The 19820-nt window shown below is 35.4% G+C and overlaps 1 protein-coding gene across 1 annotated transcript; it reads right to left on the bottom strand.

Moving 5' to 3' along the window:
- Positions 1–9259: 9259 nt before the first annotated feature.
- On the bottom strand, positions 9260–18393 carry mrps15 (mitochondrial ribosomal protein S15). Its single transcript, XM_046848153.1, has 8 exons — positions 18120–18393; positions 13133–13195; positions 12170–12245; positions 10845–10893; positions 10595–10679; positions 10409–10467; positions 9697–9888; positions 9260–9539 (listed from the first exon to the last, which is right to left on the bottom strand). The coding sequence occupies exons 1-8, from the start codon at positions 18283–18285 to the stop codon at positions 9429–9431; spliced, it is 801 nt and encodes a 266-aa protein (XP_046704109.1). The 5' UTR covers positions 18286–18393; the 3' UTR covers positions 9260–9428.
- Positions 18394–19820: the final 1427 nt, after the last annotated feature.

The raw sequence follows: 19820 nt of genomic DNA, 5'->3' as shown, positions 1-19820 counted from the left end.
AGCCAATCAGAAATCTCCTTACTGGAGTGACGCGCGCTGAAAGCCTACGGTTACTCAGAGTACGTGATAGGCTGGAGAATAGGCCCAATCCTGAATAGACGTAAAAGTGTAAGTGGTGTAGAAGCACAGGTAATGAAGCAAATTGCTTCACCTTGCATACTGGAATGCTGTTTTTAATTTGAAATTTATTTATTTTTTTTTTTTAACAGAAAGAAAAAAACAGCAGGAGTGAATTTGTTTAAAGTGAAATGCTCCCATGCACTTCAACAAGCAGCCACTTTAAGATTTATAAGATGTCAAAATTAAAGATGGTTAAACTCAATGTGGCTTTTGCATTTATTAATTTTTTATTAGTTTTAGAGCATCTAAAAAAGTTTACATTTTTAAAATATGATTTATTGGTATGTCATATGTATATATCAGTGGCAGCCTGTGCATTTGGTACCTGGGCCTTCAGTGGAGACTTAGCCGAATTAATCCACCTCTTAATACACCACTATTGTGTCGCAATTATAAAAAACATCAATACTATACAAAAACACGACATCATAACGCGTAGCATTACAGAGAGATAGGAATTTCGCATATGTAGGGTGAAAACCATTTAACTAAAGCAAGCTCCAAACCTCTACAATACAACTGCAACTGTGCCAATTGCAGACCAATATTTGTCTAATAACATGACAAAAACATAAAATAATAAATGAATAAAATACAACCTACCAGAGATGCGGACTCAATATTTCCACCGCTCCTCAGAGGTTGGTGGTACCGCTCGTATGCACTGGTCTGGAAGTGGTGAATGAACCATTACCGGGGCTGAGACAAGCTAGCTAGCTTCGGGGTTGGCCGACCTCTCCTCACGATGACTAGCTTTTATTGAAAATTGATTTTTAAGTATGTCTGAGACCAAATCAATTTCTCTTCCTCCGTAAGCATTAAAAAGTCTAAATCAGATTTATTAATGTGTGCAGCGCTCTACAGATGTGTTTTGCCAGTCAAACTTGACTGTAACAGTTTCTCTCTGACCAACCAATCAGAGATAAAAAGATATAAAAAATGCTGACGCTATATATACATATATACGTATACATATATACATACATACATATATACATACATATATATATATATATATATATATATATATATATATATATATATATATATATATATATATACATACAGTGAGGAAAATAAGTATTTGAACACCCTGTTATTTTGCAAGTTCTCCCGCTTAGAAATCATAGAGGGGTCTAAAATTGTCATCGTAGGTGCATGTCCACTGTGAGAGACATAATCTAAAAAAAAAAAAATCCAGAAATCTATGATTTTTTAACTATTTATTTGTATCATACAGCTGCAAATAAGTATTTGAACACCTCAGAAAGTCAATGTTAATATTTGGTACAGTAGCCCTTGTTTGCAATTACAGAGGTAAAACATTTCCTGTAGTTTTTCACCAGGTTTGCACACACTGCAGGAGGGATTTTGGCCCACTCCTCCACACAGATCTTCTCTAGATCAGTCAGGTTTCTGGCCTGTCGCTGAGAAACACGGATTTTGAGCTCCCTCCAAAGATTCTCTATTGGGTTTAGGTCTGGAGACTGGCTAGGCCACGCCAGAACCTTGATATGTTTCTTACAGAGCCACTCCTTGGTTATCCTGGCTGTGTGCTTCAGGTCATTGTCATGTTGGAAGACCCAGCCTCGACCCATCTTCAATGCTCTAACTAAGGGAAGGAGGTTGTTCCCCAAAATCTCGCAATACATGGCCCCGGTCATCCTCTCCTTAATACGGTGCAGTCACCCTGTCCCATGTGCAGAAAAACACCCCCAAAGCATGATGCTACCACCCCCATGCTTCACAGTAGGGATGGTGTTCTTGGGATGGTACTCATCATTCTTCTTCCTCCAAACACGTTTAGTGGAATTATGAGCCAAAAGTTCTATTTTGGTCTCATCTGACCACATGACTTTCTCCCATGACTCCTCTGGATCATCCAAATGGTCATTGGCAAACTTAAGACGTGCCTGGACATGTGCTGGTTTAAGCAGGGGAACCTTCCGTGCCATGCATGATTTCAAACCATGACGTCATAGTGTATTACCAACAGTAACCTTGGAAACGGTGGTCCCAGCTCTTTTCAGGTCATTGACCAGCTTCTCCCGTGTATTTCTGGGCTGATTTCTCACCTTCCTTAGGATCATTGAGACTCTACGAGGTGAGATCTTGCATGGAGCCCCAGTCCGAGGGAGATTGACAGTCATGTTCAGCTTCTTCCATTTTCTAATGATTGCTCCAACAGTGGACCTTTTTTCACCAAGCTGCTTGGCAATTTCCCCGTAGCCATTTCCAGCCTTGTGGACGTGTACTACTTGTGGAGGTGTCTCTAGTGTCTTTGGACAGCTCTTTGGTCTTGGCCATGTTAGTAGTTGGATTCTTACTGATTGTATGGGGTGGACAGGTGTCTTTATGCAGCTAACGACCTCAAACATGTGCATCTAATTTAGGATAATAAATGTAGTGGAGGTGGACATTTTAAAGGCAGACTAACAGGTCTTTGAGGGTCAGAATTCTAGCTGATAGACAGGTGTTCAAATACTTATTTGCAGCTGTATCATACAAATAAATAGTTTAAAAATCATACATTGTGATTTCTGGATTTTTTTTTTAGATTATGTCTCTTACAGTGAACATGCACCTACGATGACAATTTCAGACCCCTTCATGATTTCTAAGTGGAAGAACTAGCAAAATAGCAGGGTGTTCAAATACTTATTTTCCTCACTGTACATATACATTATATATACATTATATATATATATATATATATATATATATATATATATATATATATATATATATATATATATATATATATATATATATATATATGTGCAAAGGGGGGAAAATGGTGCCCACCAAAGATTGACAATTTCAAACGTTATTTTTTCTTTTGTTGTTATCTCATAAAACCAACACTACCCAAAAACCTGTGTTGATGTGAGGGCAGCTGAAGCTAGAAAAGCTAAAGCCTTGGGTATCATGACAAGGAAACTATGCACAACAATAACTCCTCGAATTGCATCATGCACTGTGACTATAACGTGAGTCATTTTACAAACTGCATATACTGTACAATAAACATTGTGTATACTGTACTACTATATATTAATTTATCTTTAGAACCTTCATCCTGGTCAGGGTTGTGTGGGATTCAGAGCCTAAGAAAACAAAGAATGGCAGGAATCCAGAATATACACACATATACACACACACACACACACACACACACACACACACACACACACACACACACACAAAACTGGCAATTTCAGGGAGACATGGAAACATAGAGGAAACACACAAACACAGACATATGAGGGAACATAGAGAACAGAGAAATATCACACAGCTTCCTAAGTTCTGAAAATCAAAAGGGGGATCCTGTATCCATATACTTATGGTCAAACGAATTGTGGTCACCTAACCGGTACACTGATATACTGGTGTTCCCCATTCTGTAGCCACGAAGTTACAGTTGCTTCAAAATCTAGTGAAATGCCTTCCCAGAAGAGATGTTACGGATATTATAATAGCAAACAGACTCCTTCCCTAAAACATTCTGAATACATAGGAATCAATAATAATTTATGCACACTAAAAGACTTACATTTTTGTTACTGCTACATTAATTAGTACTAGAACTAATACCTTTAATATCATTTGGGGAAAAAATTAAGTAAGCAGTCCTAACATTCAGCACAAGTCAAAAAGAACAGCACCTTGATGCTGACAGTGTCGGTTGATGACATACTTGTGGCTGATTCAGAGTTATAGGTTAATCGGTCATCTAGTTGTAACCAGAACAAGCATCAGCAGAAACAGTTATGGAGGCCCACGAAGAGGAGAAAAGCATAGGTCATGCAATTATTACACTCATATGCTTTTAGTCATTCATATAAACACAACAAAACATTTAATCAATATATCAGAAAGGGTAAATCATTTTTGCTATGATTGAGATAATGAACTGTATTAATAAAGATATAATGATTCATTATAAAATGAAGTAAAATGTACAGTACTGTATACATAAAATAGCATTTTTAAGGTGGCTTCTATTTATCGCAGTTTTTTCGTTTATCGCAGGCGGTTTTAGAATGTAACCACCGTGATAAACAGGGGATTGCTGTATTTATATATTAAAATATATATATTTTTTAGGGCTGGCAAAACATGTTAACGCAAATTCATTTTAACAGCACTCATTTTAATCACCAAGTCTGTGATGATGCACACATCCGGCAATTCTAAGTATCCGTGTGGAAACATAGCAAATGTGCCCTTTAGTGTCCTGATGATTTATGTAATTTAAAACACCACAATTACTTTAAAACATTTACAATAATATTTTGACTTCATGATCTATGTTATGTATTGCTTCACTAATGATAAACATACATTTGCATAAAGCATCAATATTTGTCCCTGCCCATGCTAAGTATTAAATAATAAATGAATAAACTAAAAAGTATTACTTTAAGTTACATTTAGAACAGAATGTGCGATTAAGTTGTGATTAATCATGAGTTAACACATGACATTCAGGCAAATAATCACAATTAAATATTTATATATTTATTTATTAACAGTTTTATTACAGAGTTAAATGTGAAAACTCCAGCAGTGGGTTGAACTGGAGTGATGGGGTCTGAGTCCTCCAAAAGGTGCTTTACTTTTGTTGTAACATGGATTGTGTGTATAACACCAGTCAATCTTTTCAGAAACACATTACAATCAAATGCCACTAAATATATTTTGCCATATAGCCATGGGAAAAGGAAGTTAAAATTATAAGCAGTTCCAATAGCCATAGAAAAGGCTTTAAGTCTGCAGTTTAAATGACTCACTGTTTCAAAACCAAATGTTAACTTCAAGTTGTTGCACAAATCAACCTCTTCCTGAGAACTTACCACATGCTTCAGTCTTAGTTGATTTTCATGAAAGGTGCTAATAATGCCAAAAAGAAAACCCTTTTGCAATGATGCACTAGAACACAAAACCTTTTAAGAACCACATTCATACAGAATTCTCCTAACTTACTTTACCATACCATATAAGTAGCACAGGTTGTATCTGGGCTGAATTAAAAGGGTTAAGAGTGAGAAAATATAATGCAGTTATGGTGATGGACCTTTAGGACCTCATTTTCTCTGTATCAACTTTACATATGTTAACAAATCTAAGTCTAAATCTATGGAATGGAATATGCACCAAACTTAAACTAATAATCGTATGCGATGGTATTTTTAAACGAGTCCAGAAAATAGCTAAAAAAAAAAAAATGCAGCTTTTCCATTTTCCATTTGACAAGCCTTCCAGTCCCTCATCCCTTCTGCTTACTCAGATCAGCTCAAATCAACTCATAACTGCTCTTAAGCTGCTGCTGCAGTTTCACCAAATCTTTCCGTCTCAATTGCTGTAATGTTTGCATAGACAATACTTTATCCCTGTATCAACTCTCTATTCCTAATGTCAAGTGTTACTACTAGATAGCAATTACAGCATCCACTTCAATCACTATTACAGCTACTTGTTTGTACTACTGCAACATTTACATATTCTTTTGCTAAATCTGCACTTCTCTGACTTTATCAACTTATTATTCTGGATGCATGTGATTGTAAAATAATAGTTCATAAAGAAGAGTACTTGTAGTTTCCCTATTACCTTAGATGTGTTGTCCTGCCTTGCACATTGCTGTTTAGTTTTCTGTGGAGCTGTACTAAAACCCTCTAACATCATCATTATTATTGGGTGTTAAAAGATAAAAGTTACCTTATATAGGCTTTTGGAGAATTGATGAATATATTTCTAAAAATTTACCCAAAATTACTGGATCCTGGTGCGTCAGGGAATAATGTATACTTTTTTTTGAGACCTATCTGGCATCTATCGGAGATCTTGATTGAGGTTTGTCATATCATGGTAATGTTTCCTGGTATACTGTGGCACGGCATGATGAAACTAAGCGTACTTTAAAAGTCTTATTTGAATATATGCTTAAAAAAAATACAAATTTTCATTTTTATTATATTTATTGAGACATGTGCATCAAATATGATCAGAAAGTTATAAGGTAATTCTGAAATGGAAATATATTAAAGAATACTCAATTATATATATATATATATATATATATATATATATATATATATATATATATATATATATATATATATATATATATATATATATATATATATATATATATATAAATAAAATCCAGGTATTTCTTTTTTTAATTATGGTTTCCCCCAAAGGTAAAAAATCAAATTTATTTAAAGATTATATTACAATTCCACTCTATGTAGTCCCAGTGACCTCTGCATTTATAATCTAATCTACTAACTGAAAAATAAAATTACAGTCAAATACTAAAGAAATGTATCAATTTAATTATCAGTATCATAGACAAAAATCTTAATAAAGGAAGTAAAATTCACGTCATTTAAACGTGAACCGTTAATGTGACTAACCTCTGCTAATGCTAAAATTTAACACAGACCATTACATTTTAAGGCCAAGGACTATTACATTTTAAGGCCACAGGCCATTCACCATTGATGTTTTTCCATTAAACTTTTTATTTTTTATAAAATCAAGCTTGCAGTGATGGGGTTCTCTGCTACAAAGCACATTTACAGTATTAATGTTTAATTAGGCCTCTCCATTTCTAACACGAATTTCTCTGGCCATTCGACATGTCTCAAATATTCCACAGCAGCAGGTCATCAGGGCGTCATTGCATATTGTACCCTGTAAAAAAGATTAATAATAATTAATAATAATTTAGTAGATGAAATCAAATTGTATTATTAATTTATGAACAAACTCTAATAGTCTCTGGGTAAGACATTTCTTGTTCTAGAACACTCACTTGAATGCCATAGGTCAGTCTCATATGTGTCCTCATAGCTGCCATGCCTCCTGGAACACATGCTAGACATGCATTCTCACCATATTTGTTTGCTGTATAGCAGCTCAGAGCAATCGGACAGATGCAACCAATGGCACCTAAAAAGTAAGGGATTGGGGGGGGGTTAATTACATATACAACTTTATTTAGCAACAATGCTGACAACAGACAGGTATGAATAGAAATGGGAAGTGGTAACTCCGTTCAGTTCTGTAGTAGTGAATGACCGTCTGTGTGTTTAATCCTTTCCAAACTGTTACCATTTACTTAGGTCTGGTTTTTAGATAGATCACATGTAAATCATATGCTTACTTCTCTATCATCAGGAACACAATAATTTCACCGCAGTCCAATATGACTGATAGTGAAAAAACACAGCAAAAATCTGTGTGAACTTTCTACACAAAGATGCATATTAGAGTTAAAAAAGTTAAACAATTCAGCAGTAATTCTTTTTTTAAGCTTTTTAAGCTTAACTTAGACTTAACTTCACAACTAAACAGCACTATAAATATATTTCTTAAACAAAATTTTGAACATCAATGTTAAAAATGTTCTGTAATGTTACCCCAGTATATGCCTGCTATCTTCAGATACTTTTAAACAATTTTTCTTTTTATTCCACTACACTCTATGTTTAAATAATTTTCCATTTATGTATAATGAGAGATGGTCATGGTATTTGCATCCTTTATTTGTTATTAATTTGCTGTCAACTTAACAAACTAAACAAATAAATCATTAAATCATTTCCTTTTAAACTTTTCTAACTATATTATCTCAACAAAATTTCTAAATTAATGCTATTTTTTGCCAAAGCCCCAGTGAATTGGTTTTCGGGTGAATTGATTGTGTATTGTTTATAGTGACTTAGAAGCATTTCCTTAAGTTGCTAGAGACAGGAGGCCATAAATCTAAAGGTTGCCAAAAGCCATACATCTAAATGTAAATGTTAGAACACATTTTAGGACATAAACTTAAGTTTGAGTAATCAGTAGTGCAGGTACTCACAGACAAACAGGTCACTACAGCACGAGCAGAGGCCTGTGCTCCAATCTCCCGTTTGTACGTTGGTGCCGTAGGAGGCACCGGGCTGATGAGTAATGACTGGGTTTGACATGTCAATGAACTGAAGTGCTCTACATGTAAAATGAAAAAAATAATCATAGGAAGTACTGGATGAACGGGGTTTCAGCAGTGAATGAACTCAAAATTCATACATAAAGCAAAAGTAATGGATTAGTATATAGTGCTGTTTAAATTCCAGAGATATACAGCAAAATTATATCAAGAATGAAAAGTAAGTGCTGTACAATTTCTTAAGTTTGGTGTGAAATGTAGCACATGATTTCCCTTCCATTTTTTTTTATTTATAAAAAGACATATACTTAAAAATTTATCAGAATATACTCATATTGTAAATGTTTTTTTTTTAATTTATTTATATAAACTCAAGGTAGCAAGATGTTAGTGGATTTAATTAATTCTGTTTAAATGTAACCTGCCTACTACCAGATTACAAAACCATATAACTGCTCTCTTCCTTGTTTCGAATGTATATATTAATAGCTTGTTTTAAAATTTGGTCAAAATATTCTGAAAAATACTGAAATAGACACAGAATTTTTCGTTTTTCTTTAAGCAATAGTGTATATCTAAGACATTCAGATTTAATCTAAAATATTCACATAAACTCTGTAAACTGTACATTAAAAAATGTGTTCACTACAGTCTAAGAAAACTCAAAACAGAAAAGCACTATAAATAAGAATATGTTTAACATTTAGAAAAAAGTAACATGTGAAGACATTTACCTCGTCTGCTACTCTCGAGCCTCTCGATCTGAATCTTTGAGCACAAAAGGAAGTTGTGACACCACCACGCCTGCGATGTTTCCGAAGCTCTCAACAAACATCACAGTGACTAGATCACAGGAGAACACAGTATTCAACCAGAACAGGAGACCATGTGACTGAACTCATGATTAAACAATAAACGCATACTCTAACCTAAGTTAATGAACACACTGAACTCCTACATTGGACTGCAATTCACTTTTATAATTAGCTAAATTAAAACAAACAGAGCACAGCAAAGCTGCAGAAATCTAACCACAAATGCATCAAGCTGCAGCTGGCTTTGATCTTTGCCTCAAACTTTTATTAGTCAGTCTGATTATATATGATGCATATCAGAAGCTCTGATGTAATCCAATGCATAGAAGCATCATGAAACAGCACAAAACTATGTATTTAATACTCATGACAGATGGACAACTTTTAAAAGACAAGATTTTATTAATGTTTATCATAAAGTAAAACAAATAAAGAACAGATTCAGAATAAAAGGTGAGAGAATCTTAATTTCTCTGCCAGTTTTATTAGTTGTGGTTATGCTGAATGATGTTACAGTATAATCATATATATTTTTAAGGTGGATCTTATTATACTGGAGTCCCCTCTGTTTCTGTAGAGCTAGAGCTTGCACTCTTTGCCTTCTTCTGATCAAGAGCATGTCTCTTCTCTTCCTTTTGTTTCTGGACCTCTTTGAAGACCTAAGAAACAAAAAAAAAAGCACAGATATACAAATAAAAAGATAAGGGTAAAATTAACGAGTGCAGAGACTGGTGCAAAAATGATCAGTGGTATGGTTTTGACATTTCCAAGAATCAGGGGTTATTTAGATATTTGTTTCCTAGATCACTGCGATACCTTGATGCAGAGGGCCTTCTTAGCCAGCCAGCGCCGGGTTGCCCGTCTGTAGTACTCCGGAGGGAAGGTGTATGTGATCCCCAACTCTGTGCAGACCTTCTCAAAAGCATCATATCGTGAACTTCTCAAGTATTTGAGCAATTTCTTTCTGCGATCAATGCTCATCAGCATCCACCTCTTGTTAGCTTTGTCCTGATATAAAATAGAAAAACAAAGAAATAAGCTGTGATGCAGCAACAAGCATTATTTCATCATTATTTAAAGCATTATTTATTAATTTTATAATATGTAAACAAAACTACAATAAACTCAATTAATGTAGACAGTCAGCTTCAGAAATATTTGTGTGTTTCATGCGCAATCATGCACAGCAAAGAAATTTTGTGTAATTATATTAATAGTTATTTATAGTTTTTGTCCAATAATTCATACTTACACCCCAGATGGCAATTTCACCAATAGTTTTTGGGTAATAATGTGCATGTATTTTATCTATTTGCAAATATTTTTATTTTTATTTTGAATGTTTATTTACTGAGTTGACTTTCACATTCATACATACACTGTCTGTGAAATGTATTCTATGCTCAAAGTGAGCACAGGATATCCTGTTTCTCACTGAGGCTGCAATCAAGGTAGAGTGTGAAGTGAAGTGCTGTCACAACTTCCATGATGCACAGCAGAATGAGTGCACTTCTTCTCCGTCACATACCTTAGGGTGCTTCTGCAAATGCTCCTGAAAGTTACGTATTCGTGCGGTCAATACGGCCACTAAAGCAAGCAAGAAAAGTCCATCACAACGACATCAAGGAAATTGCAAGTCAGAGGCAAGTGGAAATACAGATGATGAAAGCACTGTTAATCTTATTGGGATTGAAGAAAAAAAAGGGGAACCTACCCCCAACCTCGGTTGAGTTTCGGTCATTTTCATGTCTCTGGACCTTTGCGATCAGCTGTTCCTGTTTCAGGCGCAGTCTTTCACTCTGGATGAAGAAGCGTTAGGTTTAAGCTTTAATCATGTGATGTGATATAATGTTTTAAAGAGCTGAAAATGTTAGACCATTTAACAATATCCAATATAAAGTATAGTAAGATAAATAATAATAATAAATAATAAACACAGAAAGATGCTGAAATCAGTGTCATACATGACTTGCAAGCTCCAATGAAAGGAGTTTCTTCACCACACCGTCAACCCTGAAATCACAAAACAAAAATTATGATTTTTTTTATTTAATGATGATGAAAACTATAATATTAAAAATTTTTATTTCCACTTACACTATATGGACAAATGTTTGTGGACACCTGACCCCAAGATAGATATGTTTTCATATGAATTATATGTTTTTTTTTTTTTTAAAGATACCAAGCTACATTTAGTCTCCATTTGCTGTTATAACCTCCACTATTCTTGGAAGATGATCCACTGAGTACTGGAATGTGGTTGTGGAGATTTGTTTTCATTCAGCACAAGAGCTTTAGTAAAGTCAGGTACTGAAGAGGCCTGTGGTGCAGTCACTTTCCTAATTCATCCCAAAGGTGTTCAGAAGGGTGGAGGTCAGAGCTCTATAGCAGGCCAATCAAAATCTTCTACTCCAACGCATGTAAAACATCTTCATGGAGCTGGCTTTGTGCATAGGAGCACTGTCATGCTGGAACAGGTTTGGGATGTCTGGGGTCGAACTTATGCTACTGCATCTAAAGTCATCCTGTACAATTGTGTGTCTCAAATTCTGTGGTAACAGTTTGGGGAAGAACCACATATGGCTGGAAAAGTCAGGTGTCCCAATACTTTTGTCCATATAGTGTATTCAAAACAAATTATTAATATTTTACAGTAACACACAGCTGCCATTAAAGTGCTAAAGATGTGCTGGCATCCATTTATGAATAATCAATTTTTTATCATAACAGTAATAATAATAATAATAATAATAATAATAATAATAATAATAATAATAAGCAAGATTACATTTGAGTTTTTATTCAAAACCCTAAATGTACATATCAATTTGTATTTTTATAAGTTCTTTCTCTGATCATTTTTACCCTGAGAACATTGTCAGAAACTGTAATAGTAATATTATAATATTTAAATTAAAAATATGACTGATTTGCCTTCATTTTAAACAACCTGAAGGCTGTGCCAATAAAAACAATTAAACAATGTTCAACCTTTTGTGTCATGTTTCTTTAACCATATCTAGCTGTTTTTTTGTGAACTATTTGCCCAATTATCTTTATTAATGCTCAAGCTGTCAAGCAGTGTCTCTCCACAATGAATCTCACAGATTTTAAGTACTTTATTCTTTATATACAGTAAACCAAACATTCAGCAAGGCCTGCAAAATCTGTTTAAAAAGACACTGCTGAGACGGTAATAAAAAGAACAAAAGAAAATTGTGGCCTATTAAAGAATGGACATAAGCCACTTAATGCCAAGGTGGACAACTGTAAATAGGAAACATACGCGTGGGCCAGAGGAACAGAAGCATATTCAAGTTTCAGCACTGACGATGGAAGGTCTTGTAGTTGACTCTGAAATTCTGTTTTGAGACAGAAATATTAAAACAACACAAGCACAAATTTTTACATTCAAAGCTCTGATGTTGATTATATGCAGCATACTAACGGGAGAAGCCGAAAGAAAGTTACTATTAATATATTAAAGTTCAAAATTGGTATGTTTAAAAACCTTTGAAAATTACTGTAAATAATAATCTGACTTTTTCAATCCAAGCAGACCTTGCAGCTAATAGATGGGTCTCAGAGACCATAATCAACCACACCTGCATTATGAGCCAATAAAAGTACAAAGTAAGAAAACTATATACAGATATAGCTTCTCCATATTTACTGTAGGGTTTGTAAAGACAAGCAATCTTCAGTGGACCCAAACTAAACCCCTATTGCTGAGTTTATGGAAGGAAGAAAGAAGAAGAAGAAAAAAAAAAAAAAAGATTTCAGATAAGAGAACATTGTGTCAGCAGATTATACAACTATGGTAGGTGCTATCAGATACAGAATGGAGCATTGCATCAAGCCATTTACCTTTCGAGAACAAATGAAAGGAGCAGCAAAGTAGGATGTGTCCAAATAGATTGTCTTAATTTGCTGGAATTGTTTGGTTTTTAATGCAATTTAAATCTTTGATTAAAAAAGAGAAACCTGATGTGGTACACACACACACACTGCTTCAATCATTTATTCACATTTTCCAGAAAAAAAGTAAGATTGAAGGTGCACACAGTCTTTAAGTGTTTCACTACTCTTAACCATATCAAATATACAAAAAGTATTACATACCTACTGAAATGTCAAGAAAAGCTAACAAAAAAATGTTATTTAATTATTGAGCCTAAATATTTGCCCTATTGTTTCATATATTTTAATAAGGCCTGATCGATGTTTCACCTTATTTACACAGCCTTACCTGGCTTTTTTTGTACAGCTCGGGCGTACTGTCTTACTGGCTGGATTTTGAGGGGTTCGTTACCTGAAATAAATGGAAAACAGCTTACATATAATTTATGTTGTTGCTAAAAAAGTAGGAGAAAAAAAAACTGTGATGCTGCTTGTGCATGTCAAATGATGATTATGTTCTAAACAGCAGTGATATCGCAATGAGCAATTTTGTCACAATGCCAACACTAAGCCAACTAAGCTGAGAAGTAATGTGAAAATACTGCATTAAAACCAGAGCTGAGAACACAGTCAGAAATGTCACTATAAGAAAACAGCTCAAATGCGGGTGGGGGTAGGATGGCTGGTGGAAGTGACTTGGTAGCCCACATCCTTTCCACACACCCGCTTATAAAAGTTTCTCATGTCACCACAGTCTAGCTTGTTTATTAGTCAAATATAAATGTTTGTGCATATGAATATTGTACATATTGTTTGTAGAACTGTGCATTATTATAGTTTAACACCCCAAAAACATATAAAACAACATGGGTATTTGTGTCGCTATCTTCTACACTTGATAAGGTATATAAATAGCAAAAATATTGAACACCTCTTTTTACTCTTAGTCTTTTACATTAATTAAATCACTACAGCTAAAATTGGGGCAATGTTTATGCTTCTCCCACATAGAAATCTTCAGGTCAGCCACCATAATAGTCAGCATAGATTTACATAAGCAGGTTTTTAAACTTGGATGAAGAACAGTGTTATATCCACACCCGGGCTGAGTGGCCATGTACAGTTCCACTAATAAAAAATATATATAAATCGCCAAAAGCTACAATCTCATAAATCATCCCCATATGTGGGCCTTCCCAAAACTGCTTCCACAAATATTATAAGTGCACAATTGTCTAGAATATCGCTTGTAATGCTACAAATCATACATGTATTGATAGCAGCATTAGTTTTCCTTCACTTAAATGGTCTAAGACAGAGCCCTGATCATATTCCCACTGAAAACATTTGCAATAAACTGTAATACAGACTATACTCCGAGCCTGACCTCCCTATTGCTCTTGTTATTGAATGAGAACAAATCTTCACAGCCACATTCCAAAAGTTCAATATGTAAATCCTTCCCAGAAGTGTGCAGATGATTAAAAACAAAAAAAGGAACTAAATCTGAAACAGTATATTCAAAACTAACTTACTGGGAAGTGTTAACTCAGTGGTTAAGACATCTGATAAAAAGGTAATGAGTTTAAATTCCAGAATGACCAAACTGCTTCCTGGGACTCTGAGCATGGCCATCAGCCCTCAAATGCTCAGTTGTATAAATGAGAAAACGTAAACCAATGTGGATAACTGAGTCATAAGGCATAAACAGAAATGGAAAAGAGATGTGCTTTGTGTCCAAACTTTAATAGTATAAAACTGTAATGACCAGATGTTAAATTAACAACCCACAAAGAACAATTCAATATATAGCATAACCAAGAATCATTATACATTCCTCATTTAAGTGAAATACTAAAGTAAAATATTGAAGCTAAGTATTTCTGCTGGAAGCCTTGTTGCTCTGAGGAATTAGTTCAAATTTAAAATTCTATTTTAAATCTCTTGAAATTGTGGTTATAGCCTTAGAAAACTAATTGTGTGATCACAGTGGCAATACATAATCTACATATGTATACTGAGCTGATGTTTAGTACAAATATTTGCTTATTGCATTTACTAAACTAAAAGATACAAATGCATAAATGAACGAAGCTGTTGAGACGAGTCATATTCTGTAGATTCTAATCTGTAAGATTTGCCCCTGTTCTCTTACCAAATTAAGTCTGGATGCATCCGGTTTACTTTCATTATCTACAGATTTCTCTAGAACTTGACTGAAGGCTAATTCAGATTATTTGACATTACATAGAAAGGTAAGCAACTGTTTGTATAAGTGAATGTCAGACCAAAAATGAAACCATGATGTCCATGACCAAAAAAAAAAAAGATTAAATTAGAGATTTTTGCTGAAACTCAGTGGGATCAATCATTGTGAAGATGTTTGAAACCACCAGGATTCTTACTAGAGCTGGCAAAATAGACAAGAAATGCCTTTGTCAAGAAGGTAAACAAAAACCCAAAGACAAACAAAGACTAACAAAGTTTAGAATTTTGCCCATTTCTTTTTGTATTTTTTGCAATTTCCCATTTATTTATATATTACATTTGGCATTCACGGCATGTCGTTGTGTATTTGTGTAATCCTGTCCATGGTTGCAGCTAACTATTGGGTACATACAGGATAAAATAATGAAACACCCTGAAGTATTTTCTCAACGTTGTGTAATGCCTGCAACTGTACAGCATACAACAGCTCGAATCTCACTAGGACGGTTGCTATCGTTTATTATAGCAGTCAAGTATTCTACTTTAATATGTAATTTGTTTCCTTTTAGAAAAAAAAAAAACATTTTATTGCTCAAATTGCACATAAAATCTCTAAACTTATAAAACTAAACTCGTTCAGTACATTTAGTTGCCATATTACACAAAAAAATGCTACTACAAATATATAAACAAAAATCATAAATAAATATATAAACATTTATTTTACTAGATTACTAAAAAAGAATTTAAAAAAAAAGGAAACAAACTGTACAGTGTTTTCTTTATGTTTTAGTTTGAAATGATCCCAAACTTTGGAAACTTTGTTTTCTTTGGCCTGAATCCTATGGAAGCCTGTTTTCTCCACATAAAAAAAAGTTTGCCCAATTCTTTTCTTTCGCAATTCGGACTTTTTCCTCGCAATTTCAGACTTTTTTTTTCTTGTAAACATCCGACATTTCTGATGCATCCACCGGTAACCATGTTGTGGGCCTGAAGTTTGAAGCTGTTGGTGTATGAACGAGGCTCCGCTGCTTCATGTGTCAACAATCAGCTCTGTTGCGTCTCCTCCAGAGCTGATTGTTAGAGTTCTCTCCAGGGATCAGAGGCTTAGTTTTATTCCATGCGATTCTATTGATATTAGCCCATTTCATTTTGAATGTATTAAGCTTTCTGGCACTACAGAGTGGTGACGCTGCCTGACTGGCTAAAAAAAAGTCAGAATTGCAAAAAAATAAAAAAGTCGGAAATAGGCAAACTTTTATTTTAATGTGGCAGAAACGAGCTTCCATATAAATCTTCTCCTCGCCCCTCACCGTTTTCTCTCCGTACCTGTACAGAGCGCTCCAGAGTTTAGCGGCTGGTGCGTCAGCAATAATGGTCCGTGCGGAAACACAGTGCTCCGTGTATCATTAAACGGACTAAACAAATAATTTGCCTTGAGGATTTTTTGTATTCGAGTTCCCTGAGGAATCATTTCAGCCCTACATTTTACAATGCTAAAGCACTGCTTGAAATTAAGGTCTTATCTGCTACATTTAATGAACCATGCTCATATCTAAAATGATTCAGCAAAATCTGACAAATAGATGAAAAAAATACTCTAATTTTTTTCAGATTTTTCATCATTTTAAAGGCACAATCTACTATCAATCAACTGTCAAAATAAATTATCAAATTGTTAAAAAAAAAAAAAAGTTAAAGTATTAATTAATGTATTTATTACATTTACATGTCTACAGGATAGTAATGCACAACAGGAACACTATTCCACTGTGCTTATTAACGGCTGTGTGGAAATTTTAATTAAAAGCAAATTTGAACAAAAATATATGGCATGGAGCATGAAGTTATTCATAATGGCACACATATTTTATGGATTGATGACTGAAAAAGACCTCCTGCACATTTTCACTTCAATCAAGACAAGCTCCTGGTGTGAGTTTATAAATATGGGTTGGGGGTTTTTGAAATATGCACAATTTTAATACGTTAATATGCACATTATATCATACCAAGAGCATAGGAAATGTCATTATTAACCACACTGACAATGGAATGACTTCTAGTCCCCTTTTGAAACTACTGAACTGGTAAATCTATACGAGGAAATTCCTAATAATATTTGAAATATATATACACCTTGTATTTATGTTTTGCTCTTATACACAGATGTCTACATTCTACAGCAAAAAAAACCCGGAAATTGCCTTTTCATTCCAATAGTTTTGAACCTGAAAAAAAACAACAATAAATGATGATTTAGAATCAACCTCTCACCGTGATCCTCACAGCTAGTTAACCATGAATCACCAGCCAAAATGTCCAGCCAGCCAAACATAATGTCCACCTGATAAGGGATATTACTTATATCCACACCACAGCTCCCAATGTAGGAAACATTTTCAGAATAATCAAAATAATTATACAAAAGAATGTATTTAAAACGGTAAGGTGTCAATTTCATACTGGTTGAAATACTACATCAGCTCAAATTAAACCCTGTGTGAAATAAATTAAAATCAAGCTTGATCTCATTGCACTTTTGATTCTGGTTTGTGTCTGTGTCGTGTTACTTCTGTCTTGTACTAAAGACATGAAGAAACTCAAAGAGTCCTATAGAAGAATGAGATTAAAATATTCTCTTGATTTGAGCACCCCGTAGTGGTAGATAAAGGTACTGTATATAACGTACTGTAGTTAGCTCAACCCAAGTATTTATTTATTTTTTTTATAAACAAAAAAAGATTATAAAAGAAATAAAGAAATTAGTTTATACGTTTAATATTAATAATAATAATAATAATAATATATGATAAGCAAGCAAGTGGTATCCAATGGCAAGAAAAAAACTAAATTAGATGGTAAGAGGAAGAAACCTTGAGAGGATCCAGACTCAGAAGTGAATTAATACTCATGTGGGTGCCACCTAATGTCTATTCATTATAGTTTTATCATTTTAAGGTCATCATCTGTCCACTGATGGACACTTGACTTGTAGCAAACTGTTTATATTAACTGCAGCCCAAAATTTTGTATCTATTCGCCCCTAGTTTCATACACACGCTAAATCTAAATCACAATACGTTTTTCTTTGAGAGACGTTCCAGTGAGACAGAAGGACGTGATACCTCTGGTCGTCATGCAGGTGAAGGGAGCACAGCGCTGTGGTATGGCGCTGCAGTACACGGGCTGCCGCGCCGCCACCGCCGGAACCCCGCCGTGTCTCGCACCCGACAGCACGCTCCATACTCGTCCTGCAGCCGCTGTTGATTTCAGGCTGTGTTTCAAAAACATCGTCTTTGCGGATGTCTGTTATGCAGCAAACGACTGTCAAAACGTGTTTGTGTCCCTTCACTAAACGGAGGCTGCCATCTTTTCCCCTTCTTCGGCGTCTTTAGCGGTCACGTGACATCGCGGAGCCCTTTATCGCCCCCTCGGTGTGTCAGAGAAGTATGTGAGGGTGGTGCAGGACATGTATGAGGACAGTGTGACGGCAGTGAAGTGTGCAGTAGGTACGACAGACTGGTTTAGGGTGAAGGTTGGACTGCATCAAGGATCGGCCCTGAGCCCTTTCCTGTTTGCAGTGGTGATGGACAGGTTGACGGACGAGGTCAGACAGGAGTCTCCCTGGACTATGATGTTTGCGGATGATATTGTGATTTGTTGTGAGAGTAGGGAGCAGGTTGAGAAGAGCCTGGAGAGGTGGAGATATGCGCTGGAGAGAAGGGGAATGAAAGTCAGTAGGAGTAAAACAGAATACATGTGTGTGAATGAGAGGGAGGGCAGTGGTGTGGTGCGGTTGCAGGGAGAAGAGCTGGAGAAGGTGGAGGAATTCAGGTACCTGGGGTCAACAGTGCAAAGTAATGGAGAGTGTGTTAGAGAAGTGAAGAAAAGAGTGCAGGCAGGGTGGAGTGGGTGGAGAAGAGTGACAGGAGTGATTTGTGATAGTAGGGTATCTGCAAAAATGAAAGGGAAAGTTTATAGGACTGTGGTAAGACCTGCGATGTTGTATGGATTAGAGACAGTGGCATTGAGTAAGAGACAGGAGATGGAGCTGGAGGTAGCAGAGCTGAAGATGTTGAGGTTTTCATTGGGAGTGACGAGGATGGATAAGATTAGAAATGAGTTTATTAGAGGGACAGCGCATGTAGGATGTTTTGGTGGAAAGGTGAGGGAGGCAAGATTGAGATGGTTTGGACATGTGCAGAGGAGGGACATGAATTATATTGGTAGAAGAATGCTGAGGATGGAGCCACCAGGTAGGAGGAAAAGAGGAAGGCCAAGGAGGAGGTTCATGGATGTGGTGAGGGAAGACATGCAGGTAGTTGGTGTAAAAGAGGCAGATGTAGAGGACAGGGTGGTATGGAGACAGATGATCCGCTGTGGCGACCCCTAATGGGAGCAGCCGAAAGAAGAAGAAGAGGAGGTATCGCAGAATTTAATATTTCGACATTTTCGCACTTGAAAAACCTATGGATGCTAAATATCCGATCCGAAAGTTGATTCATGTCCAGCCGAATAAAGGTAAAAACAGTCCAAATGAATTTAGAATTTATATATTGATAATAATTTTAAAGTCGTCTTAAAAGACTCAATGAGCTGGTCCTTGTTGTTCCACCAGGGGGCGAAGTCAAGCAATAAACCTATGGTCCTAGAGCCACGGACAAAAATTAGTTAGTTAGTTAGTTAGTTAGTTAGTTAGATAGATAGATAGATAGATAGATAGATAGATAGATAGATAGATAGATAGATAGATAGATAGATAGATAGATAGATAGATAGATCGATCTGTGGCAGGCTGTTCATTTCACACCTCTTAGAACCATCGA

Source organism: Silurus meridionalis, chromosome 4 (assembly GCF_014805685.1).
Source record: "Silurus meridionalis isolate SWU-2019-XX chromosome 4, ASM1480568v1, whole genome shotgun sequence".
NCBI classification, from domain to species: Eukaryota; Metazoa; Chordata; class Actinopteri; order Siluriformes; family Siluridae; genus Silurus; species Silurus meridionalis.
This window is presented reverse-complemented; position numbering and strand designations above follow the sequence as displayed.

Excerpts from the sequence above, each read along its gene's own strand:
- mrps15 (XM_046848153.1), bottom strand. The coding sequence starts at position 18,285 with ATGTTTTTGAAACACAGCCTGAAATCAACAGCGGCTGCAGGACGAGTA. Across the intron at positions 12,246-13,132 it reads AGCTGTACAAAAAAAGCCAG|AATTTCAGAGTCAACTACAA; the intron begins GTAAGGCTGTGT and ends GTCTCAAAACAG. Across the intron at positions 9,889-10,408 it reads ATTTGCAGAAGCACCCTAAG|GACAAAGCTAACAAGAGGTG; the intron begins GTATGTGACGGA and ends ATTTTATATCAG.